This window comes from Staurois parvus, unplaced genomic scaffold, assembly GCF_062004578.1.
Source record: "Staurois parvus isolate SC_StPar_1 unplaced genomic scaffold, SC_StPar_1.0 ptg001506l, whole genome shotgun sequence".
Taxonomy (NCBI): Eukaryota; Metazoa; Chordata; class Amphibia; order Anura; family Ranidae; genus Staurois; species Staurois parvus.
Window position 1 is genome coordinate 656,151 of NW_028319302.1, and position 26,538 is coordinate 682,688.

At 44.7% G+C, this 26,538-nt stretch overlaps 1 protein-coding gene across 2 annotated transcripts in view; it reads right to left on the reverse strand.

Annotated features, from left to right (window-relative positions):
* Positions 1-17,780, reverse strand: part of SLC44A2 (solute carrier family 44 member 2 (CTL2 blood group)) — a 125,107-nt gene extending 107,327 nt beyond the window's left edge. The window contains exon 1 of one of the 2 annotated variants that reach the window (XM_089662634.1): positions 17,530-17,780. In XM_089662634.1, coding sequence (XP_089518760.1) covers positions 17,530-17,572 — 43 coding nt within the window. In that variant the 5' untranslated portion in view covers positions 17,573-17,780. The remainder of the gene's footprint in view (positions 1-17,529) is intronic. The other variant, XM_089662636.1, reaches the window with a different exon arrangement.
* Positions 17,781-26,538: the final 8,758 nt, after the last annotated feature.

The window sequence follows — 26,538 nt, forward strand, 5'->3', positions numbered from 1 at the left end:
TGTGAATAGCCTTGTACCATGTGACTTCTGTGATCATTCACAGATTTCACACATAGTAAGCAATGATGTCAGAAGTGACATCTTGCTTACTACTTTGCATGTGATCACTGATTGGCCAATCAGTGATCACATGATCGGGACCTCGTACAGAGGTCCCGTCCGACGATCGGTGTTTCACTGTGTCCGGAGGACACAGCGGGCACCGGATCGCGGTGCTGCGCGCTCCCAGGGAGCGGGCACAAGCAGGGTGCGGGGAGGCCGTTTATAGACGGCCACCCGACCCTGCAGTGCCACCGTCCGGCCGTTTATATACAACGGCCGGTCGGGAAGTGGTTAAATGAAGCTGCAAGACACAGTGAAATTGGAGGTGCAAATTGCACTGATCTGCAGCTTTCAAAGTTGCATTGTGAAGCAGGGGTTAGGCTTGGTTCACACTGAATGCGATTTAAAATCACTCGTTTTGTTTGCCGCGTTTTCTGAAGATTTCCCAATGATTTCTTGTGTTTTCCATTGCGTTTTGCAGTGCTATTTCTATTGCAGTCTATGTGAAATTGTGACAAACTGCAGAAAAAGTAATACAATAACTACTTTTGAAATCTCGCTGCAGCAAATCGCAAATGTTAAGACACTCATCCACGTTCATTAGATCTGATTTCAGGTACAATTTCAATTCCCAAATCGCACCTGAAATCGCGGCGGTGTGACCGAGGGCTTAGGGATGGTTCACACCGCCGCGATTTCAGGTGCGATTTGGGAATTGAAATCGGACCTGAAATCGGATCTAATAAATGTGAGTGTCTTAGCATTCGCAATTTGCTGCAGTGCGATTTCAAAAGTAGTACTTGTATTACTTTTTATGCAGTTTGTTGCAATTTCACATAGACTACAAAATTGCACTGCAAATCGCAATGGAAAACGCAAAAATAAAAATCGCTGGGAAATCTTCAGAAAATGCAGCAAACAAAACGCGCGATTATAAATCGCATCCAATGTGACCGGGGACTAAGGGAGATTTCCCTTTGCTTCCTTTTTTGGAAGTTGGGAGAAATTCCTTCTAAGGCTTGGTTCACACCTATGCAGGTTCTGCATTGCACTTTATGTTGCATTTTGCGTTTTTGACGCGTTTTTTATGTGTTTTGCGTTTTTTTTCTTGTTGCTAGGTAGATTTAAAATGCAAAAATGCAATACATGCTTTGCTGCCTATTTTCCATTGAAGTCTATAGAACCAAAAACGCAACTTTTTGCGTTCAAAAAAGTTCCTGACCCTTTCAAAAAAATGCATGAAACCGTGCAGATGTGAACATGTCCCATAGGAAATCATGTTAAATGCACTGTACTGCACTTCTGCAAAACACAACACTTAGGTGTGAACCTAGGGTTAGGGTAGAACTAAGGGCTCTTGCAGCAATTTTACCATCCCCCTGGCCAAACGCCCCAATTCTGACATTACAGCCTGACAGTGCTGTACACGTGCCGCAGCTGCCAGTTGACACTGAATTTAAACCACGTGCAAAACGCTCTACATTTGTGATCTGCGGCGGGTGTCAATAAAAACATTAACAACACCCCAAATGCAGGTCACAAATGCAGTGCATTTGTCCGCACCCACCAGCACCAGATCGCTCGATACTTTTGAAAAAAAGTCTGGAAAAACGCTGGATAAAAAACACTCATATGAGCATTTTTTTCCAGCGTTTTTCAGTTTTTTTGCGCCGGCATTTTGCAGCCATTAATCAATATATAGCTGGTTGTTAAGGAGCGGGTGGTAAGCCGGTTGCCTGCATCCATAACAACTGATGGTTCATCAGCTGACAGCTGAATATAAACAAAAGAATGAAAATTTGAGAAAAAAAAAATGACATGGGGTCCCCCCAGATCCATACCAGACCCTTAGGTCTAGTATGGATTTTGAGGGGAACCCCATGCCAAAATGTTTTTAGAAATTGGTGTGGGGGGTCCCCCTAAAATCCATAACCAGACCCTTATCTGAGCATAAAGAAAAAGGGGGGATGAGCGAGCCCCCAAACCATACCATGCCACATGCCCTCAACATGCGGGAGTGCTTGGGGTAGGGAGCGCTGTTGATCACGGACGCAATGCTCTGCAGGCTCTTGAAAGAAAATAAATACACATTTTTTACCTGCAAAAACGTCTGCATGTATTACTATAGGATAAGGTGAACCTATCCTCATGCACACTGGACGTAGGTACAGCGGCTGTTTTTGGCTTTTGATGTTTTCTGACGTTTTTTTCTACAGCCAGTAAACCCCCCAGCATGTTTTCCTATGTGTCCATACACACTGTAATCAACTTTTTTGGCTGGAAAAAACCCCAGAACTATTGGGTTTCTAGAGGAGATTTTTAGCTGTAAAAACGCTCTAATGCTAAAAAACGCAGCAAAATGTGGTAAAACACTCCAAACTGGCGTTTTTGGACTTTTTTCACCAAAAAAATGCAAATGCGAAAAAACGCAGGAAAACGCCACTAAATTCAGCAAAATGTAGCTAAACTGCTAATGCAAAAACGCTAAAAAAAAATCAGAAAAACACGTCTTTAACGTGACTTCGGCTAATGTTACCAGCATTATCAAAACACCCTCCAGTGTGCATGGAGTCTAAAAGCCACGGCTTCACAGTGAAGGCGGCCATAGATTTCCGATTTTCTTGCCGAATTATCGGCCGATAAGAAAATCGTCCAATATTCGCACCGTTAGTGGGGAAAAATGTTGGCCGTTTTTCTTAATTTTAAGAAATTTTGAAAATCATCCAAGGTGTATAATCCTGGGATGATTTGTTAGATCGTCCAATTTTCGCAGTAATTTATGGTCAAATCGGCCATTCTTCTGGCCGATTTGACAATAAATTGACTATGAAGAAATAGAAGAAATAGATTTTGCAGGAGAAGAAGAAATAGAATATCAAGAAGAACAATAGAAGAAAAGGAGAAGATGAAATAGATTTTGCAGAAGAAGACGGAGAAGAAAAAAAGTTGCAACATTGTATCTATTTGTATGCATTTGGGATACAGATGTTTCTATTCAAGTACAAATAGATACAATGTTGTTTCTCTTCTTCTTCTGCATAATCTATTTCTTCTGTCAAATATAATAGCCGGTCTCTATGCAGGGACTCCACTAATGCATTTGCATTTCCGGGTAGGGGGCTCATGAGGGCCGCTTGCACGCCCTACCCACGCCGCCATTCGCAGCCGCGGATGTCAGTCACTGGGTCCCAGCCGGTGATTACCCGCCGGCGCCCAGTGATTACCAACAATCACCGACAGGGAGGAAGACTGTTTTGTTTACAATCTTCCTCCCTGTCAGCTCGGGCACACTGGGATGGCTGTGCACTGTACAACCATCCCGATCAGTGTGCTTACAGTGAAGCATACCCCCCCCAGCCCCCTAGTACAACAATCCCAGCACACAGTTAACCCTTTGATCGACCCTCACATTAACCCCTTCCTGCCCAGTGCCATTAGTACAGTGTCAGTGCTGTTTTTTAGCACTGATCACTGTATTGGTGTAACTGGGGATGTCAGTGACACCAAGTCAGTTCCCCCCCCCATGTCAGAATGCCCGCCGCAGTCCCGCTAAAAGTTGCTGATCACCGCCATTACTAGTAGGAAAAATAAAAAAGTCCCCGTATATATACTGCCATTTGTAAACGCTATAAACCAATTAATTTACATGTATTGGGATTTTTTTTTAGCAAAGACATGTCGCAGAATACATTTTGGCCTAAATTTATGATGAAATTTGATTTTTTAGATTTTTTTACTAGACATGTTTAATAGCAAAAAGTCCAAAATATAGTTTTTTTCTCCAAATTGTCAGCCTTTTTTTGCTTATAGCGCAAAAAAAAATTAAAACCTCACAGGCGATCAAATACCACCGAAAGAAAGCTTTGTGGGGAAAAAATTATGTAAATTTCATCTGAGTGCAGCGTTGCATGACTGCGCAATTGTCAGTTAAAGTAACGCAGCACCGTAACGCAAAAAATGGCCTGGTCAGGACGGAGGGGGTAAATCCTCAGGAGGGCAAGTGGTTAAGGAAGCCGGATTGTGGCCACTGGGAGTAGAAAATGTCCTAGCGTGGGAGTAAATAACACCTCATCATTGGTGTCAGTGGGAGGAATAGTGCCCTATTGTTGGTGTCATTGTTGGTGTCAGTGGGAGGAATAGTACCCCATCATTGGTATCAGTGGGAGGAATAGTGCCCCATCATTGGTATCAGTGGGAGGAATAGTACCCCATCATTGGTGTCAGTGGGAGGAATAGTGCCCCATCATTGGTCACAGTGGGAGGAATAGTACCCCATCATTGGTATCAGTGGGAGGAATAGTGCCCCATCATTGGTGTCAGTGGGAGGAATAGTGCCCCATCATTGGTATCAGTGGGAGGAATAGTACCCCATCATTGGTGTCAGTGGGAGGAATAGTACCCCATCATTGGTGTCAGTGGGAGGAATAGTGCCCCATCATTGGTCACAGTGGGAGGAATAGTGCCCCATCATTGGTGTCAGTGGGAGGAATAGTACCCCATCATCGGTGTCAGTGGGAGGAATAGTGCCCCATCATTGATGTCAGTGTATGGAATAGTGAATGGAATAATGCCCCATCACGGGTGTCAGTGGAAGTAATTATGCCCCATTTTTGGTGTCAGTGGAAGGAAGAGTTCTTTGTATAAGCTGGATATCATTCCTCTGGACCGGCTTCCTGATAGTGACAACGGTGGACCATGCCTGTGCAAGAATGTTTCAGAACGGCCGCTTGTTTTCTCCACCAGGAATGCATGTATCATTGTAGGACAGCAACTGGGAGACTGCTGTCACCCCATAACAGGAAGTGCCTTGGCAAAGACCATCATGGTAGGATCACCAAGGAATATGAAATATTCTGGAATTACATTGACATGTTAATCCTAAACTACCCAGCCCCAGCGTTCCACTTGCCCTCCAGGAGATTTACCCCCCTTCCTGACCAGGCCATTTTTTGCAATGTGGCGCTGCGTTATTTTAACTGACAATTGCGCTGTCATGCAATGCTGCACCCAAATGAAATTAATGCAATTTTTCCCAACAAATGGAGCTTTCTTTCAGTTGTATTTGATTGCCTCTGTGTTTTTTATTTTTTGTGCTATAAACAAAAAAATCCAGACAATTTTGAAAAAAACAATATTTTTGACTTTTTGCTATTAAATATGTCCAGTAAAAAATTAAAAATATAAAATTTCTTCACAAATTTAGGTCAAATGTATTCTGCGACATGTCTTTGCTAAAAAACATCACAATACATGTAAATTAAAAGGTTTATGTGAAAGTTATAGCGTTTACAAACGGCGGAATATATACTGGAATTTTTATTTTTTTATGCTAGTAATGGTGGCAATCAGCGACTTATAGCCGGACTGCGGCAGGCATTCTGACACTGGGGGGGAACTGACTAACTGCCACTGACATCCCCAGTGACACCAATACAGTGATCAGTGCTAATAAAAAGCACTGACACTGTACTAATGACACTGGGCAGGAAGGGGTTAACATCTGGGGCAATCAAAGGGTTAACTGTGTGCTGTGTGTGTTTTACTATGTAAGCACCCTGCTTTGTGTTTCCCTGCTATGCAGAGCACTACAAAGCAGCATGTCGGTGCTGACAGGGGAGAGATCTGTATTGTTTACACACATACCTCTCCTCTGTCACTGTTCCTTAGAGATTGCCAGGTGCCGGCGGGGAATCTTCGGGCGGGATCCGGTGATCAACAGCTGTAGCCGCCAATGGTGGTGTAGGTAGGGCGGCGCGCGCCCCCTACTCGAAAATATTTACGTGATTTTTGGGCAGCCCTGCCGCCCTGTAGCAGTAGTTCTGAGGAACCGGTTAACTAGGTTATTATGCCCATGGGCAGGAAGTTCGGCTGCCTCTGTGGTTACATGACTGGGAGCTGGTCCCGCCGGTTCCTGGTCTTGACTAGAGACTGCAAGCTGTCTTTGACAGCTCAGTCACTGTGCTGGGAGCAAGCATAGAACCCTTGGTCACACATGGACACATATATGTGGCGTGTATGCATTAAAGTCCTCCCTCTTTACCACCACACATCAGGCCCAGATCTAGAGGGGTGCTGGGGTGAGCTATGCCCCCCCTAGATTTTAGTTGTGCCCCCCCAAACCTCTGAGAGTGCATCCACAAATTCACGAGACCTGATAGGGACAGTTGATGTAAATGTAGCACTACCCCCTTAGGCGTTGCAAGAGATTTGGGCCCCCTATAGTCCTGCACAGCCAGACAACAAGCATTTCCTCCACTCAGGTTTGCAGTCAGAGGGTGCTACATAAGGGGGCACTCTTAGGGATGCAATTGATGTAAGGGGACACTCTGGTGAGGCGATTGATGTAAGGGGGTACTCTGATGAGGCAACTGATGTAAGGGGGCACTCTGATGAGGCAACTGATGTAAGGGGGCACTCTTAGGGATGCAATTGATGTAAGGGGACACTCTGGTGAGGAGATTGATGTAAGGGGGCACTCTGATGAGGCAACTGATGTAAGGGGGCACTCTGATGAGGCAACTATGTAAGGGGGCACTCTTAGGGATGCAATTGATGTAAGGGGACACTCTGGTGAGGAGATTGATGTAAGGGGGCACTCTGATGAGGCAACTGATGTAAGGGGGTTCTCTGATGAGGCAACTGATGTAAGGGGGTTCTCTGATGAGGAAAAATGATGTAAGGGGGTTCTCTGATGAGGCAAATGATGTAAGGGGGCACTCTGATGAGGCAACTGATGTAAGGGGGTTCTCTGATGAGGCAAATGATGTAAAGGAGCACTGTGATGAAACATTTATTGTAAGGGGGCACTCTGATGAGGCATTTGATGTAAGGGGGCACTCTGATGAGGCAAATAATGTAAGGGGGCACTCTGATGAGGCAATTGATGTAAGGGGGACTCTGATGAGGCAATTGATGTAAGGGGACACTCTGATGAGGCAAATAATGTAAGGGGGCACTCTGATGAGGCAATTGATGTAAGGGGGCACTCTGTTGAGGCAATTGATGTAAGGGGCACTCTGGTGAGGACATCTGATGTAAGGAGGAACTCTTATAGAAGCCTTGATGCAAGGAGGAACTCTAAGAAGAACTCTGATATAAGGAGGGACTCCTGATATAAGGGGCACAGGTTCTGTTTAATCACCCTAAACTAATGACAGCATTCCCAGTTCACTCTTGCACCACCTCTGCACTACCTGTTAGAGGATGCTTCCAGGCTATGGTGATGGTATAGAACAGGAGTCTCCAAACTATGGCTCTCCAGCTGTTGAAGTACTGCAAGTCCCATCATGCCTCTACCTATGGGAGTCTTGCCCATGGCTGTCAGAGTCTTGCAAGGCCTCTTGGGACTTGCAGTTCCTCAACGCCTGGAGGGCCATAGTTTGGAGACCACTGGTATAGAAGTGTGCCGAACAGGGAGCGGACTGACAACTCATGGGGCCCCCGGGCAATAGGGGATCATGGGGCCCCTGTGTCCTCGCCCACACTCAAATCACACCCAAAATAGCCTATGAAAGGTACCAGGGACATCTCATGGGGCCCCCTACTGACCCTGGGCCTTCGGGCAGTGCCCGAGCGCCCAAATGGTCAGTCCGCCCCTGGTGTCGAATGAACAGAGAATATTGTTCCATGCATCCAAGTCACTTACCGACATTATGCCCCCTGACTTTTCTGTTACTGAACCCCCCGATCAGGCTAGCTCCAGCTCTGCCACACATATGCGTTACATGGGTGGCAACAGCTTAAGACCCTTTTCACATGACCATTCTGATCCATTTTTCAGGCGGTCCATTCATCTCTATGGACCAGCAAACTTGTGTCTGTTCACTCCCACCTACCTCCAATCCGACCCGGTCCACCTAAAAGAAATGGAAGGTAATTAGCACCCCCCAGCCCCTCTGTCTAGGCGGGTTGGATTGGAGGGCAGTCCATTTATACCCAACCACCCATAGAGCAGAGCAGGCTATGTCCACGTCCACTCTGCATAAACTGATTGGATACGGACCTGTCATCGGCCCGCTCGGCTCTACAGATCAGATTCCCCCCCCCCCCCATGTGGAAGGGGCCTAAAGCTTATTTTTATGATTTTAGTGATTGGGTTTATATTTAACTTTACAGGCCCATTCACACGCATGTAAACGCACAATATGGCACGTTAACGTGTGTTGGGTTAAGGCAGCCTCTTCATTATGACAGGGCTGCCTATGCACACATAAAAAAAACCACGCATGACCCTCTTTGTTTAACAATGCAGCTCACCACAACGCACAGGACATGCACACGGTGGTGAGTTGTGCGTTAGGCTCTGTTGTACGATGCATTTGGGTGCCATTCACCTTGAATAGGCACATAGAATGTGATGGGCCCCAAAGGATTTGACCACATAAAACCAATATCTCAGGTGTGGAAGGTTGGCCCCCCGGGCTCTGATGTCTAACTGCTTTTTCTACTTCACTGCAGGCCAGGCAGCAGGTGCTATATATGGTTCTCACTTGGCTTCCTACCAGGAGGTATGAACAGGCCAGCACACAGATTTCAGGCCGTTTTCAGAAGACAGAGTAGTGACACCAATTACTGCGAGCTCGGGACATGTGTCAAATATTTCACATGTGCAAAGAAAACAGCCATTAATCTATTTTTCATTGTCGTGCGGCTTTCTGTTAAAAAGACATTTTTGGTTCCTAAACAGGAAGTGGTCTTTTTTTTAACAGCCACCTGCTAGCTGCTGCAAAGTAGTCAGCATCATCCAGCAGGCTTGATTAGAAATTCTCACCCTGGGGTGACAACACTTACTCACTGAATTGTGTATGGGGGAGCAATGTTGTCATCCTAGTACTGGACTATCCCATATGGAAGAAAAATATATTTGAACTATATTTTAAAAATATTCTTCCCATATGTTAAAAAAAAAATCTGAAGAATATATTTAAAAAATATATATTTAAAAATATTTTTCATATATTTTGTAATAAAAATGCATTTCAACATGCAACGTGTATATATATATATTGAAATATATTGAATATGGCCAAAATTTAAGCATTTCAAATATATGTCAATATATTTTGGAAGAATATTTTTAAAATATATTTCGAATATACTTTTCTTCCATATGGGCAGTTTGTTGATGGTGTGTATAAAATCAGCACAGGTAGAGAACAGTACAAGTATTCAGTTACGTGCAAAAAGGAAGCGGCTATCTTTCCATTTTTGAACGTAATCTTGCAACATCTGTTTCCTCCATAGTGGCCCAGATCTGTCATGGCACACAGAACAATGACAGGCTCTCTCTGTAGGAGGGTTATTTATCTGAAAAGGAAGCAAGAACGGTGACCCACCCACAAGTTCTTCTGCCTCTGTAAATCTCAGGAGATGAAAAAAGTTGCTTAAAATAAACCTGCCAAGTAGTTTGGTATATAAAAGCAGCCAACAAGTTAAATGTTTCTCCTTCGAGGTGCCTGCACATACCATTATGTTACCTCATTTGTTTTTTTTCTTTTTAAGCGGCTCACAGCCCCGGGGTGCACTAGGGATGCAAATAACAAGCTTCCGCCTTAAACAGAGCTCTGGCACCAGAAAACAAACCGCCTTGTATTGAGGGGGATGTGGAGAGGTGCTGGCAGGGCTCTGACTTGTGGCTGAAAGTCGCTATTTGCATATGAGGCACGTTCATTTACGTTCACTGGCTTTCCCCAGCAGGTGAGTGCAGACACTGGGACGAGTGAGGCCTGTACAGAGATACTACACTGTATGACAGGTTTACCTTCGCTTATATACAAAAAGAAGTTCTCAGCTACCTACAACAAAGCTGATACATATGCAAATAGCTCAGCTTAATGTGAGCCTGTGGACATTCAAGTATTTACATGTTTTTAAGAAGCAGCAAATGAGCTTTAAAACAAGCTCTCACTGACCACTGTAGCTGCAGGCTACATGGAATAATTAATCCTCAATGTTCACACCAGAAGCACCAAAGTAATTCAAATAGCAGCAGCAGCAGAGAGTCCTTCCCCTCAAACCCCCCCCCCCCCCCATCCCTTTTCCAGCAGCCCTGCTTGCTTTGCTAACCCTCCCAGCTCAAACTTGACAGCTAAGCTCACTCTGCTCCCACAACCAGCAGTGACTCTGCAACTATGTTTCCCCTATCAGCAGTGACTCAGCAGCTTAGCTTTCCCAGCTACCCTGCCAGCAGAGGCTTAGCAGCTCAGCTTCCACAGCTACCCTCCCAGCAGTGGCTCAGCTCACTCTGCTTCTTCCTCCCAGCAGTGGCTCAGCTCACTCTGCTTCTTCCCCCCAGCAGTGGCTCAGCTCACTCTGCTTCTTCCTCCCAGCAGTGGCTCAGAGCACTCTGCTTCTTCCTCCCAGCAGTGGCTCAGCGCACTCTGCTTCTTCCTCCCAGCACTGGCTCAGCTCACTCTGCTTCCTCCTCCCAGCAGTGCCTCAGCATTTCAGCTTTCCAAGCTACCCTGCCAGAAGAGACTTAGCAGCTCAGCTTCCCCAGCTACACTCCCAGTAGTGGCTCAGCTCACTCTGCTTCTTCCTCCCAGCAGTGGCTCAGCTCACTCTGCTTTCTCCTTCCAGCAGTGACTGAGCATTTCAGCTTTCGCAGCTACCTTGCCAGCAGAGACTTAGTAGCTCAGCTTCCACAGCAGCCCTCCCAGCAATGCTCAGCTCACTCTGCTTCTTCCTCGCAGCAGTGCCTCAGCAGCTCAGCTCCTCAAGCCACCTCCCAACAGTGACTCGGCATCTCAGCTACCCTTCAAGGAAGTGACTCAGCAGCTCAGCTTCCCCAGTTACCCTCCTAGCAGTGGCTCAGTTTACGCTGCTCCCTCCTCCCAGCCTGGCTTAGCAGCTCAGCTCTTCCAGCCACACTCCCAGAAATGACTTTCGTCTCAGCTCCCCCCTCTTCCTACCATTGATTCATCAGCTCAACTCACTCTACACCTCTCCAAGAGTTCTTGAACTACACATGTGCTGCTGCTGAGGATGAATGGCTCATCAATGCCTGCAGCTACAGGGTTCAGTAAGGACTTGTTTTTTGTCCCATTCTGAAGATCTCCCTTTGAAGAAACAACTGGGAGGAAATCTTGTAAAAGGGAAAAGAACTCTCTTTTTAGACAGTTGTCACTAGAACATGTGCTTCTTCAAGAGGTTTAGTCTTTATTCTTGCACTAGTAGCTAAGTGGTTAGCACTTCCATCTGGCAGCACTAGGGTTGTTGGCTCAAATCCCAACTATGGCACCACCTGCCTGGAGTTTGCATGTTCTCTCTGTGTCTATGTGGGTTTTGTCAGGGTCGGACTGACAACTCATGGGGCCCCCAGGGGATCATGGGGCCCCTGTGTCCTTGCCCACAATCATGGGGCCCCTGTGTCCTTGCCCACACTCAAAGCACACCCAAAAAAGCCTATAAAAAAGGTAATGGGCATTTCATGGGGCCCCCTACTGACCCTGGGCCCTTGGGCAATGCCCGAGTGCTCAAATGGTCAGTCTGCCCCTGCTCCGGGTACTCTGGTTTCCGCCCACACTCCAAAGACATGCTGATAGGTTAATTGGCTCCTGTCTAAATTGGCCCTAGTATGTGTATGAATGAATGTGAGTTAGGGACCTTAGATTGTACACCCCTTGAGGGTTAGGGACTGATGTGAATGTACAATATATATGTAAAGCGCTGCGTAAATTGACTGTGCAATAGAAGTACCTGAAATAAACTGCAAAATGTTGGATTTGTATTCACTTTCTGTCCTAGTGACAATATATAATATTCCTATAACTACAGGAAATGGTAAAATAACATGCTCCTGTGACTGGACTGGGCGTATTTGCAGAGAACACATGGCTTCATCCAGCACATGGTAATTCCAATAAACCATCTCCTAATCTAATCCTATTCAGAATGCTGTTTATTTATTCCAGCAGTAACCAGAAGTGGTCATCTGCAGACCGTCCACTGTGTGGCAGCAGAGTACCCTGACCAGCAGGCATGGGTCATAACAAAGATGACTTCATCCACTAAAATACCTGCCTGTCTGCTTCACTGAATGGACAGCAAGCCAATTCTCAGGAGCCCTGGGCAGCTGTCAGGAGCGCTCTGGAAGCAGTAAATGTATGCACGGAAAAGGAATTTTTGTGATTGCAATGCAGGGACAGATGAAGGTAGAATGGGGGCATAGACAATGTAGCGGCTTTGTCCCCCCTCATCAGTACCACTGACATTGCAGTAGACATAAAGAACCTCCCTATCTGTACTGCCTGTTCTGGCACGACTCCATCAACTGTCTATTTCCTCTCTTATGAAGTTCTTCCTCCCTTATAAAGTGACAGGCAGCTGCACAGATTTCACCAATTGTGCTATCCTCCTAGCTTTCCACATCAGCATGAAGGCAGCACAGTGGCTAAATGGTTAGCACTTCTGCCTGGCAGTACTAGGGTCGTTGGTTCGCAATCCCCACCACAGCACCACCTGCCTGGAGTTTGCATGTTCTCCCTGTGCCTGCGTGGGTTTCCTTTGGGTACGCTTGTTTCCTCCCACACTTCAAAGACACGCTGGTAGGTGAATTGGTTCCTCTCTAAACTGGCCCTAGTATGTGTATGAATGTGAGTTAGGGACCTTAGATTGTACACCCCTTGAGGGTTAGGGACTGATGTGAATGTACAATATATATGTAAAGCGCTGCGTAAATTGACGACACTATATAAGTACCTGAAATAAAATTTAAAAAATAAATAAATAAAAGTTGTAGCTGCCCCCCTTGACATCCACCAGGCCTCAGGCCTCTTTCCTAGGTTGCCATTTGTATGATCCAGTCCAAAAATGACAGTATGTTCACACTTGCTGTGGAATGCAGCACGCTTCGAAGATTGATCCATATTCAGATCTCTTTTCAGAGGGCATTTGACAGGAGGTGAGGATAACACTTCCTCACTGCCTGATTTAACCCTATGCTGCTCTATCATGCTGCAATCGTGGGCAATTCACAAATAAGGCTGACCATACATTATACAATTTTCTTGAGAATTTTGCTTTAGATTCACCAAAAACCATATAATAGGAGGTCAAATCTAAACAACACTTTCAATTGTATCTATTAGGCAGGCCCTTGCACTACATAGTGAAAGGTAAATCTAAAGGAAATTGGCCAGAAAATTGTAAGAAAATTGTATAGTTTATGGCCAGCCTTAGGGAGTTTGACAAGCGGAACCAGCTGTCAAACTCTGCACCCTGAATTAAATATGCCGTGGTCACTGCATATGAACCGCCCCATCTGACAGTTATTTCGCAGTTCAAGCGGGGCAGCCTGGAGGGATGTAAAACCGTGGCTCAGCTGCCTGTTATAAGCCTGAAAACTCTCTACAGAGGCAATGGACTGATGTGAACTGTCCGTGTACTTTGTAAGTCGGTGTGGAATTTGTCATTGCTATGAAAATTAAAAAACTAAACTGAATACACCCAACTCTAGAAATCACTCCCGACAGACAAATCTATTGTGGATGTGCGTTCAGCAAAGCAAGTCTCTAATGGATCAGTTTCTTGAAAGTGGACACTATATTGGGGTAGCACTGTGGCTAAATGGTTAGCAATTCCACCTGGTAGCATCATTGGTTCAAATCCCAACCATGGCACCACCTGCCTGGAGCCTGCATGGTCCTCCCCATTCCCACATGGGCCTCCTCCAAAGACACACTGGAAGGCAACTTGGCCCATCCAAAATGACCCGTGTGTGTATGAATGTGAGTTAGGGACCTTAGATCGTACACCCCTTGAGGGTTAGGGACTGATGGGAATGTACAATATATATGTAAATTGACAGCTCTATAATAAGTACCTAAAATAAATAATCTTGCAGATTCTATACAACTCCTAACAGTTATATATAAAGATCTATATAGGGGAATCAGGACCTCCTTCCTCCTGTTGGTAATTCCTCTAGTCATAACTAAAGATCTATATTGGGGAATCAGGACCTCCTTCCTGTTGGTAATTCCTCTAATCAGAACTAAAGATCTATATTGGGGAATCAGGACCTCCTTCTTCCTGTTGATAATTCCTCTAGTCATAACTAAAGATCTATATTGGGGAATCAGGACCTCCTTCTTCCTGTTGATAATTCCTCTAGTCAGAACTATAGATCTATATTGGGGAATCAGGACCTCCTTCTTCCTGTTGGTAATTCCTCTAGTCAGAACTAAAGATCTATAGGGGAATCAGGACCTCCTTCTTCCTGTTGGTAATTCCTCTAGTCAGAACTAAAGATCTATATTGGGGAATCAGGACCTCCTTCTTCCTGTTGATAATTCCTCTAGTCAGAACTAAAGATCTATAGGGGAATCAGGACCTCCTTCTTCCTGTTGGTAATTCCTCTAGTCATAACTAAAGATCTATATTGGGGAATCAGGACCTCCTTCTTCCTGTTGGTAATTCCTCTAGTCATAACTAAAGATCTATATTGGGGAATCAGGACCTCCTTCTTCCTGTTGGTGATTCCTCTAGTCATAACTAAAGATCTATATTGGGGAATCAGGAGAGCTAAAGAGTTGCACTTGAATTATGTTCAGACATAATGGTGTCATGACAAAGTCTACTCTGTATTACGAAACTCATGGGGTAACCACAACATGTACTTTTGCTGAGAACTAGCTTAACTCTGGTCTAATTAAAAAGAAAATTGTTTTGTAAGAATGAGCTGCTGAGGTGGCTAAAATAAGCCATAAACCATTTATCCACTACTCTTGTAATGGAAAGCAGCCAACAGGCAAGTGTAGCCAATCCCCAGCACAGGACACCCTCTCAGACTATTCCGAGACTATACACATGTGCACACGAGGCCAGACACCGTGAATTTTGGGGTGTTTTTTTGTTCCTGGGTGGCACAGGTGCAGCATACAGCCACCCATAGAAATGACTAGTCATGGTTGCATGCTAGTTATACTGTATGTGTGTATGCCAGGTGGATGTAAATGTCTAAATGTGGCTTGTGTGCATCCAGCAATTTAGGCCCGAGCGTCCACAATTTACGCTATGACGCCTCATGCACCTGTGGGCCATGCCATGCTTGCAATTACTTACTGTTACTAGATGCAGGCATACTCAATAGGTGCTGTTACTCAAACAAAATAGATTACATACACATAATACACTCACCGGCCACTTTATTAGGCACACCTGTTGGATTGCTTGGTAACACAAATTTCTAATCAGCCAATCACATGGCCGCAACTCAATTAATTTAGGGGATTTAGGTGACTTTGAACATGGCATGGTTGTTGGTGTTGGTCTTAGCATTTCAAAAACTGCTCATCTACTGGGACTTTCATGCACACAACCATCTCTAGATTTTACAGAGAGTGGTCCAAAAAAGAGAAAACATCCAGTGAGTGGCAGTTGTGTGGACAAAAATGCCTTGTTGATGTCAGAGGTCATAGGAGAATGGGCAAACTGGTTCGAGATGATAGAAATATGGATATGGACCAAATCTCTGAGGAATGTTTCAAACACCTTGTTGAATCTATGCCATGAAGAATTAAGGCAGTTCTGAAGGCAAAAGGGAGTCCAACCCAGTACTAGCAAGGTGTACCTAATAAAGTGGTCAGTGAGTGTAAATGGAGGTACTGAACTAATAGGCTTTACATAAGGTCAGAGATGACATTATGGGTTCTTCTATATGGCCAAATGTTTGTGGACACCAGACCATCAAACTTATATCAGCTGGTTGGACATCCCATTCCAAGAGTATGGAGCACCATTTTTCTCACTCACCACTGAACACCAACGATGGAGCACCATTCCTCTCACTGACCACTGAACACTAATAATGGAGCACCATTCCTCTCACTGACCACTGAACACCAATAATGGAGCACCATTCCTCTCACTGATCACTGAACACCAATGATGTAGCACCATTCCTCTCACTGACCACTGAACACCAATGACGGAGAACCATTCTTCTCTCACTGACCATAGAACACAAATGATTGGGCAGCATTACTCCTACTGAACCCCAATGATGGGGCACCATTCATCTTACTAGCCCCTGATATCAGTGATGGAGAACCATTGTTCTTGCTGACCTCTAAACACCAATGATGGAGCACCATTCTTCCCACTGACCACTGACACCAACAATGGAGCACCATTCCTCCCATTGACCACTAATCACCAAACACCAATGATGGGGCACTGACCCCTCACTGAAATGGAAGCATTTATTACTCCCACTGCCTACTGACAGTGGGGTATTTATAATTTCTACTGACTCCTGGACTTTTATTACTCCCACTATTGCAAGCTGGGCATGTATTACTTTCACTGATTACTGACTTCTGGGCATTTAATACTCCCACTGACTATTGATGCCTGGGCATTTATTTCTTCTACTGACCACTGACTCCTGGGCATTTATTACTACCACTGATATACAGGCATTTAATACTGCCACCCCCACTGACACCTTAGCATTAATTACTACCAGTGACCACTGATGTCCAGACACTGAATACTATTACTGCCACTGGTCACTGACACAAGGGCATTTATTAGTCCCATTGACACCTGGGGAGGAGTTATAGGTAGTAATAGGAATTGCTATTCTGGCAAGGGGAGGAGTTATGGGTAATGATAGGTATCGTTAATAAGATAATGGGAGGAGTTACAGGTCGCGATGGGCATTGCTGTTGAGGTAATAGGAGGAGGTATAGGTAGGGAAAGGCATCATTACTGAGGTTGAGAGAAGAGTTATAGGCAGTGATAGGAATCAGCATTGAGGTAATAGGAGGATTTATGGTTGTGATGTTTCATTAGGATTAATGTTGATGAGTATTATTTTTTTAATGCTGCGTTTGCACGTCAAATGAAAATGCATGCAGTTGCAACATCAAATACAGCGTTTGACAAGAAATGGTTGTGATTAGTGCACTTCTACAGAACATGCTGCGTTCAAACCAGGGGTGGACTGACAACTCATGGGGCCCCTCAGGCAATAGGGGACCATGGGGCCCCTGTGTCCTTGCCCACACTCAAACCACACCCAAAAAAGCCTATGAAAGGTACCAGGGACATCTCATGGGGCCCCCTACTGACTCGGGATCCTCGAGTACCCGAATGGTCAGTCTGCCCCTGGTTCAAAGAAATGCAACACAGCACAAAGTAGGTCTGAACTGCCAATGCGAACTGCTCAAATAAAGTCAATAGGATTTTGCTGACGTGCGTTCCAGAGGCAGGAAAACAGCGCCCGCCGACATGAGCCCTACTGTGTTAATGGGAGGAGTTATTGGTAGTGGTAGACAGTCAATGGCAGGAGTTATGGGTAGTTATAGGTGCCTCAATTGGAGTGATCGGAAGAGATACAGGGACTGGGGAGGAGATTTAAAGGGAGATGCATGAATTTCACAACACAATGGACTGCACAATACAATACATTGGTTGTGGGAGTCCGATCAGGAGTTCCATATTTCCATCCAAGCAGTATATATTATCACAAAGCCATCTTACCATAAGCTCCATCTGGGGGGCTCTTCTCTGTGTCATCCTCCATGACGATTGGCGAGGCTCCAGTTGTGGTTGGCCCCCTTGGCGTCTGCTCCTGTTGCTCGGTGGTGCTTCTATCCTGGTGCACTCATGCAGGGTCCCTATGCTGTTGTTGTGGCTGCCTCCCTTCTTTCCTCCATATATGAGATCACTGTCCTCCAGGCACTCAGCCCCCTCCTCCTCCTCCTCCTCCTATACAGATAATGAATTCCTCAGCCCCTCTCCACCACTCTCAGCATTTCCAGATGTCACACTTACTTCTGCAGAGCCCTGGCCATGCCCACATCCTTCATAATGAGCTCACACCCTGCAGATTTCAGGCCAATGGCGAAGGGCGAGGCGTGGTGAAAGTGGGTGCTGCCCTTATGGAATGCAATCCGCTACCTTTATGCAGTCAAAGTGGGGTCTCTCTTAAAGGGGCAAGCCCTCCTAATGCATGAACTTAAAGGGGTAACCCTCACGCAGTCCAAATTGTCATTATTCTGAACAATCATACAGTCAGAATTTTAAAAAAATAAAGGTTTGGGCAGCACAGTGGCTAAATGGGTAGCATTTCCGCCTGGCAGTACTAGGGTCGCTGGTTCAAATCCCAACCACGGCACCACCTGCCTGGAGTTTGAATGTTCTGCGTGGATTTCCTCTGGCTACTCCGGTTTCCTCCCACACGCCAAAGACATGCTGCTACGTTAATTGGCTCCTCTCTAAATTGTCCCTAGTATATGAATGTGAGTTAGGGACCTTAGATTGTACACCCCTTGAGGGTTAGGGACTGATGTGAATGTACAATATATATATGTAAATTGATGGCTCCATATAAGTACCTGAAATAAATATTTGAAATAATGGTGGGGTTTTGTTTCCTAAATATGTATACCTTGTCAGATTTAACTGCATTTTAAAGGAACACTCCATCTTTAACCCCTTGTCTACCAAGGTACGTTTACAATTGTACTGGTATTCAAGGGTTTTTTTTTTTAAGCTGGTGATCATTTTTCGTGGTCCCACTCACACTTTGCATAGTGGTAACATACATTCCTGCTCCCTTTTTTTGCTTCTTTTTTGTGCATTTCTGTGCATCCTGCATAGGGCAACCCATTCACGTGAACGGGCTGTCGTTTGCATGACACACGCACCAAAGAAGCTCGTGCACTTTTCCGGCAGCGGACGGTTGCTTGTTCTTTCAACACGCTTTTTGGTGCACAGAAAAACCATGTTTAGGGTTCCAAATTAATGGCAGTGCAAGTGTCGCAGCACGTTTTTCACTAGTTTCCAAAACACATGGCAAAACCAGTGTTTCCTGTGCGTTTTGTCGCATATTCCTGAAACGCGAAGTGTGAATGGGGCCTATAGGTCACTCTTAGGCTGCCTTGACATTTAGCATTTTGAGAGCATCTTTTTGCACCACACACATTGAATTTAAATGGGCTGCCCTGTGCGTTTGACAAACTCAGCAAAGTTGCTCGTGCACCTTTCTTAGGCTAGGTTCACACCTAGTGTTATGCAAACACACATTTTTGTGCACGTTTTCATGCAACACACATAGGGCTGCCCATTTATTTCAATGCCCTGCCCTGCACACAACAAATGCACCTTTTTGGACATTGAGCTTCACGCTTTTTTTAAGCACTTTGGCACGTTTGTCACACATTTTGATTTGACAATGAATGGCAGCGCTAGTGCAGCATGTGTTTTTATGCATTTTGGGAGCTTAAAATACTCAGGTGTGAATGCAGCCCAAGTGTCTTGCTTTCTGCGATTTTTACTGCAAATTTTGCCTTGTGTTTTCCTTTCCTCAACAAACACACGTCTTTTTTGCTGCATTTGGGGTGTCATTAACAATGAATGGCAATGCAAGCGCGTCATGCAGTTTTTGCACGTTTCATAAATGGGTGCCAAATTGCGTGAATTTATGTGTGTTCAAAAAATGCTAAAGTGTGAACGCAGCCCTGCAATACCTTCCTTCCACCCACCCCTCTTGTCCTTCTTTCCTCCCTTCCTTCCACCCACTCTCTTCCTTCCTTCCACCCACTCACTTCCCTCCCTCCCTTCCTTCCACCCGTCCCTTCCTTCCACCCACCCTTCCCTTCCTACCACCCAACCCTCCCTTACTTTCATCCTCCCCTTCCTTCCACTCCATCCTTCCTTTCATCCATTCCTTCCTTCCTTCCATCCCTCCCTTCCTTCCACCCATCCCTTCCTTCCACCCTTTCCTTCCTGCCTTCCACCCCTTCCTTCCTTCCTTCCTGCCTTCCACCCCTTCCTTCCTTCCTTCCTTCCTTCCACCCCTTCCTTCCTTCCACCCCTTCCACCCTTCCTTCCTGCCTTCCACCCCTTCCTTCCTTCCACCCATCAGTTCCTTCCACCCCTTCCTTCCACCCCTCCCTTCCTTCCTTCCACTCCTCCCTTCCTTCCACCCCTCCCTCCCTTCCTTCCACCCACCCCTCCCTTCCACCCATCCCTCCCTTCCACCCATCCCTTCCTTCCTTCCTTCTTTCCTTTCTTTCTTCACCCGTCCCTTCCTTATTTCCTTCCACCCGTCCCTTCCTTCCTTCCACCCACCTCTCCCTGCCTTCCTTCCTTCCACCCCTCCTTCCACCCACCCCTCCCTTCCTTCCACCCACCTCTCCCTCCCTTCCTTCCTTCCTTCCTTCCTTCCTTCCTTCCACCCCTTCCTTCCTTCCACCCACCCCTCCCTTCCTTCCACCCACCTCTCCCTCCCTCTCTTCCACCCACCTCTCCCTCCCTTCCTTCCTTCCTTCCTTCCACCCCTTCCTTCCTTCCACCCACCCCTCCCTTCCTTCCACCCACCTCTCCCTCCCTCCCTTCCTCTCTTCCACCCACCCACCCCTCCCTTCTTTCCTCCCACTCCTCCCTTCCATCCACCTCTCCCGTCCTTCTTTCCTTCCTTCCTACCTCCCACCCCTCCCTTACTTCCGCTCCTTCCTTCCTTACCTCCCTTCCTTCCACCCATCCCTTCCTTCCACCCCTCTCTTCCACACTCCCTTTCTTCCTTCCCTCCGTTCCTTCCATACATTCCTCTCTTACTTCCACCCTCCCTTCCTTTCATCCCTCCCTCCCTTCCTTCCACCCCTCCCTGCCTTCCTTCCTTCCACACTTCCCTCCCTTTCTTCCTTCCACACCCTCCCTTCCACTCCTCCCTTCCACCCCTACCTACCTTCTTTCCACCCCTCCCACCCTTCCTTCCTTATACCCTTCCCTCCCCACCCCCTTGTGACATCATCACAGTATTTAAGAGCTGTGAGCTATGAGCTGCTCAGTGGACAAATCTCATCTGATCAAACCATTTAAATGGCAAAGTATACTATGATATCTACCAGTGAATTACCTATAACATTTCCCAAACAATTAATTTCTGGGACCCAGGTAGGTCATTATAGCTTGTTTGTGGATCGTGAACAGAGATCAGGTTGATGTAAGGATATGTACCATTTGGAAGGATTAAATTTCTGTTACATCTCTAGGCGTTCTTCGTGTCATGTCCTCATTATTAATTGACATGGCAGAAAGGTAATAATGAGATCCTTTCAGCTAGTGTGAATCATACAATCTACAGAGATCTTGTCATTGAACTGTAAAAATGCCCCATGGTTACCATGTACCTCTGGGTGTATCCAACCTGCCTTAGGTGCTCGTTGACTTGTATCCTTCCACTGCCAGTGCTACAGGATCACAAATAATTATATTCTCACATACTCTTTGAAATTCTAAAAAAATGCAAGCCTTGGAGCTGCAAATCACTTACTACAAATATTTCTTTTCCACAGTGGTAATGGCTAAATGCACTAGTGCTGTGTAATTGTGAACTCGTGTTGATGGAAGAGACATGGCAGTGTCTGCAGAGCTTGTCTCCCCATGGCTTGTAACATGTTTCCACATGGGTACCCTGGTGTCATGAACCCTGAAATCTTGCCATGATTCTTACTAAATACCTTGGACTCTACTTTCAAAAAAGGGGTCATTTGTACTGTCCTGGCATTTTAAGGCCCTTAATAAATTAGATAGGCCATCAGTACATCAGTACTGATCAATTTTCAGATATATACAGTGCCTTGAAAAAGTATGCATACCCCTTGAAACTTTCCACATTTTGTCATGTTACAACCAAAAATGTAAATGTATTTTAATGGAATTTTATGTGATAGACTAACACAAAGTGGCACATAATTGTGAAGTGGAAGGAAAATGGTTTTCAACATTTTTTACAAATAAATATGTGAAAAGTGTGGCGGCATTTGTATTCAGCCCCCCGGAGTCAATACTTTGTAGGACCCCCTTTCTCTGCAATTACAGCTACAAGTCTTTTTGTGGATGTCTCTCCCAGCTTTGCACATCTAGAGAGGGACATTTTTGCTCGTTCTTCTTTACAGAATAGCTCAAGATCTGTCAGACTGGATGGAGAGCGTCTGTGAACAGCAATTTTCAAGTCTTGCCACAGATTCTCAATTGGATTTAGGTCTGGACTGTAACTGGGCCATTCTAACACATGAAGATGTTTTGATCTAAACCATTCCATTGTAGCTCTAGCTGGATGTTTCGGGTTGTTGTCCTGCTAGAAGGTGAACCTCCACCCCAGTCTCAAGTCATTTGCAGACTCTAACAGGTTTTCTTCTAAGATTTCCCTGTATTTGGCTCCATCCATCTTCCCATCAACTCTGACCAGCTTACCTGTCCCTGCTGAAGAAAAGCAAACCCACAACATGAAGCTGCCACCACCATGTTTCACGGAGGGGATGGTGTGTTCAGGGTGGTGTGCAGTGTTGGTTTTTGCCACACATAGAGTTTTGCCTTTAGGCCAAAAAGTTGAATTTTGGTCTCATCTGACCAGAGCTCCTTCTTCCACATGTTTGCTGCGTCCCCAACATTGCATCTCGCAAACTGCAAACGGGACTTCTTATGACTTTCTTTCAGCAATTTCTTTCTTATTGCCCCTCTTCCATAAAGGCCAGATTAATGGAGTGCACGACTAATAGTTGTCTTGCGGACAGATTCTCCCACCTGAACTGTGGATCTCTGCAGTGCCTCCAGAGTTAACAGAGTTACCATGGGTCTCTAGGTGGACGGCCATGTCTTGGTAGGTTTGCAGTTGTGCCATACTCTTTCCATTTTCGGATCATAGATAGAGCAGCGCTCCGTGAGATGTTCAAAGCTTGGGAGATTATTGTATAGCCTAACCCTGCTTTAAACTTCTCCACAACTTTACCCCTGACTTGTCTGGTGTGTTCCTTCGCCTTCATGATGCTGTTTATTCACTATTGTTCTTTAACAATCTTCTGAGGGCTTCACAGAACAGCTGTATTTATACTGAGATTAAATGATACACAGGTGGACTCTATTTACTAATTAGGTGACTTCTGAAGGCAATTGGTTCCACTAGATTTTAGTTAGGGGTATCAGAGTAAAGGGGGCCATTTATAATTTTCCTTCCACTTCACAATTATGTGCCACTTTTTGTTGGTCTATCACATAAAATCAAAAATAAAATACATTTACATTTTTGGTTGTAACATGACAAAATGTGGAACGTTTCAAGGGGTACAGTTGCAAGAAAAAGTATGTGAACCCCTTGGGATTACGTGGAGTTTTGCATGAATTGGGCATAAAATGTGCTCTGAACGTCATCTAAGTCACAACAATAGAAGAACACAGTCAGCTGAACATAAAACTACACAAACATTAGATGTTGCCATGGTTTAATTGCACATAACATGTAAACATTCACAGTGCAGGGAGGAAAAAGTATGTGAACCTTTGGACTTAATAACTGGTTGACCCTCCTTTGGCAGCAATAACCTCAACCAAACGTTTCCTGTAGTTGCAGATCAGACCTGCACAACGATCTGGAGTAATTTTGGACAACTCCTCTTCACAAAACTGTTTCAGTGTAGCAATATTCTTGGGATGTCTGGTGTGAATCACTCTCTTAAGGTCATGCCACAGCATTTCAATCGGGTTGAGGTCAGGACTCTGACTGGGCCACTCCAGAAGGCGTATTCTGTGCTGTTGCAGCCATTGTTTTGTTGAACTACTTGTATGCTTTGGGTCATTGTCCTGTTGCATCACCCATCCTCTGCGGACCTTCAGTTGGCGGACAGATGGTCGTACGTTTTCCTGCAAAATGTCTTGATAAACTCTGGAATTCATTTTCCCATCAATGACAACAATCCGCCAGGCCCTGAGGCAGCAAAGCAGCCCCAAACCATGATGCTCCCTCCGCCATGTTTTACAGTGGGGATGAGGTTTTGAAGTTGGTGTGCTGTGTCTTTTTTTCTCCACACATAGTGTTGTGTGTTCTTCCCACAACTCAATCTTGGTTTCATCTGTCCACAGTATATTTTGTCAGTAGTGCTGTGGAACATCCAGGTGCTCTTTTGCAAACTTCAAACGTGCTGCAATATTCTTTTTGGATAGCAATGGCTTCCTCCGTGGTGTCCTCCCATGTACTCCATTCTTGTTTAATGTTTTCCTTATTGTAGATGTGTCAACAAAAATGTTAGAATGTGCCAGAGATTTCTGTAGGTCTTTAGCTGACACTCTGGGATTCTTCTTTACCTCATGCAGCATTCTGCGCTGTGCTCTTGCAGTCATTTTTACAGGACGATCACGCCTAGGGAGAGTAGCAACAGTGCTAAACTTTCTCCATTTGTAGACAGTCTGTCTTACCGTGGACACATGAACATCTAGGCTTTTGGAGATACTTTTGTAACCCTTTCCAGCTTCATGCAAGTCAACAATTCTTGATCGTAGGGCTTCTTTTTTTTTTTTTTTTTTTTTTTTTTTTTTAATTTAAATATTTATTAAATTTTTCATGTTAATACAAAAACTCAAAAAGGGAAATAATTCTCATAACAGTATACATTTATAACATTTCTGTCTTTCCCTTACTTAAAACTCTTTTCTTTCCCATCCCACTACCCCTCCCTCCCACCCCTCCTCCCCCTCTGCAGACTCTATCCCATTCTATTCTCTTGAGGCTTTTTAGTGTTATGTTAACATCCTAGTTTATGTTTTCTTATATTTCTCTTTCAATCCTGCTCTTTCCCACTTTTCCCATCTCCTGAGATAAACTCCCATTCTGTCTTCCTGCATATGATATGATCTTTCCATTCTACCTATCTGGTTCACTCTGTTAATCCAGTCCACCTCCTTCGGTACCTCGACTTTCCGCCAAAACTTGGGTATCAACCCTTTCGCTGCGTTCAAGAAGTACCAAATACCTGAATCTTTATATTTATTTACAGATGTCTCCACAACGTGTAGAAGACACGTCGTTGGGTCTAATCCTATGTCAATTTCCGTTATTTCTTTAATCAACTTGACTATTGTCTTCCAAAAAGCCTGGATTTTCGGGCATTCCCACCATATGTGAAACACCGTGCCTATATCTCCACATCCTCTCCAACACATATTTAAACTCTCCCCATTCATCTTGTGTTCAACACTCGGAGTGATGTGCCATCGTGTCACAAACTTATAATTAACCTCCACCTCTCTCATACTAACATTATCGTGTATCAATCTAAACATCTTTCTCTGTCTATCTTCATCTAACTCAACTCCCATATCTCTTTCCCATTTTGTCATAAAAATTAACTTTGTGTTTGTGTCTAATTCTGTGAGTATTCTATACACTTTTGATACACCGTGCTTCCCATCCCTTCGTGTCTCCAACAACCTTTCAAACATATTCCACTCCTGTTTTATTCTCAAGGGTTTCGGTAGTTTTCCAATAAAACTTTTCAGTTGATGATATTTCCACTCATCCATTCTAAAAAAAATGTCTCCCTTCTTCTCTATTAACTCTTTAAGTGATCTCAATTCCCCTTCCACCAATACATCTCTCAGTTGGGTATCTTCCTTTCTGAACCATCTCCCCGAAATCTTGTTCTTTCCCGGAGGAAAGTACTCAGAATTCGTGAGAGGCATTAATGTTGAATTAAATTCCCATTTCATATTTTTATGTAGATTGTCCCATACCCTAAAGACATTTAAAGTGTAAATACTTGTGCTTTCTTTGGTTGCCCTAAACTGTGGTGGGACCCATATCATCTGACTCAATCCAATTCCACTAAGCTCATTTTCTATTGTTACCCAACTTTTCCCCTTATGGTTAAATGTCCAGTCATATATTCTTGCCAAAACCACTGCTTTATAATATCTCTTGACATCTGGTAAACCCAATCCCCCTTTCTCTTTAGTCCTACTCAATGTTTCATATGCTATTCTAGGTTTTTTATTCTTCCATATGTATCTTGTTAACATTTTTTTCATTATCTTAAAGAAGGCTTCTGGAATTTTAATTGGTACCATTTGAAATCTATACAGTATTTTAGGCATAATTACCATTTTGACTAAGTTTATACGTCCTATCCAGGATGGATTTCCTCCTTCTAGTCTTTTTAAATCTTCCGTAGGGCTTCTGAGAGCTCTTTTCTGCGGGGCATGGTTCACATCAGACAGTGCTTCTTGAAACCAGTAAACCCAAAACAGGTATGTGTTTTTTAAGGGCAGGACAGCTGTCAGCAACACATCCAATATCATCACACTGATTGTAGTCACAGTTGGCTCACTCCTGGCTCCAATTAGCTCTGGGAGAAGTCATTAAGCTAGGGCCTCACATACTTTTTCCTCCCTGCACTGTGAATGTTTACATGTTATGTGCAATTAAACCATGGCAACATCTAATGTTTGTGTAGTATTATGTTCAGCAGACTGTGTTCTTCTATTGTTGTGACTTAGATGACGTTCAGAGCACATTTTATGCCCAATTCATGCAAAACTCCACGTAATCCCAAGGGGTTCACATACTTTTTCTTGCAACTGTATGAATACTTTTTCAAGGCACTGAATCCCATAATTTGCAGACACTATAACTTTCACACAGACTAAATAAAATTTACTGACTTGTGTTTTTCTTACCAGAGAAATGTGGCAGAATACATCTTGGCCTAAATT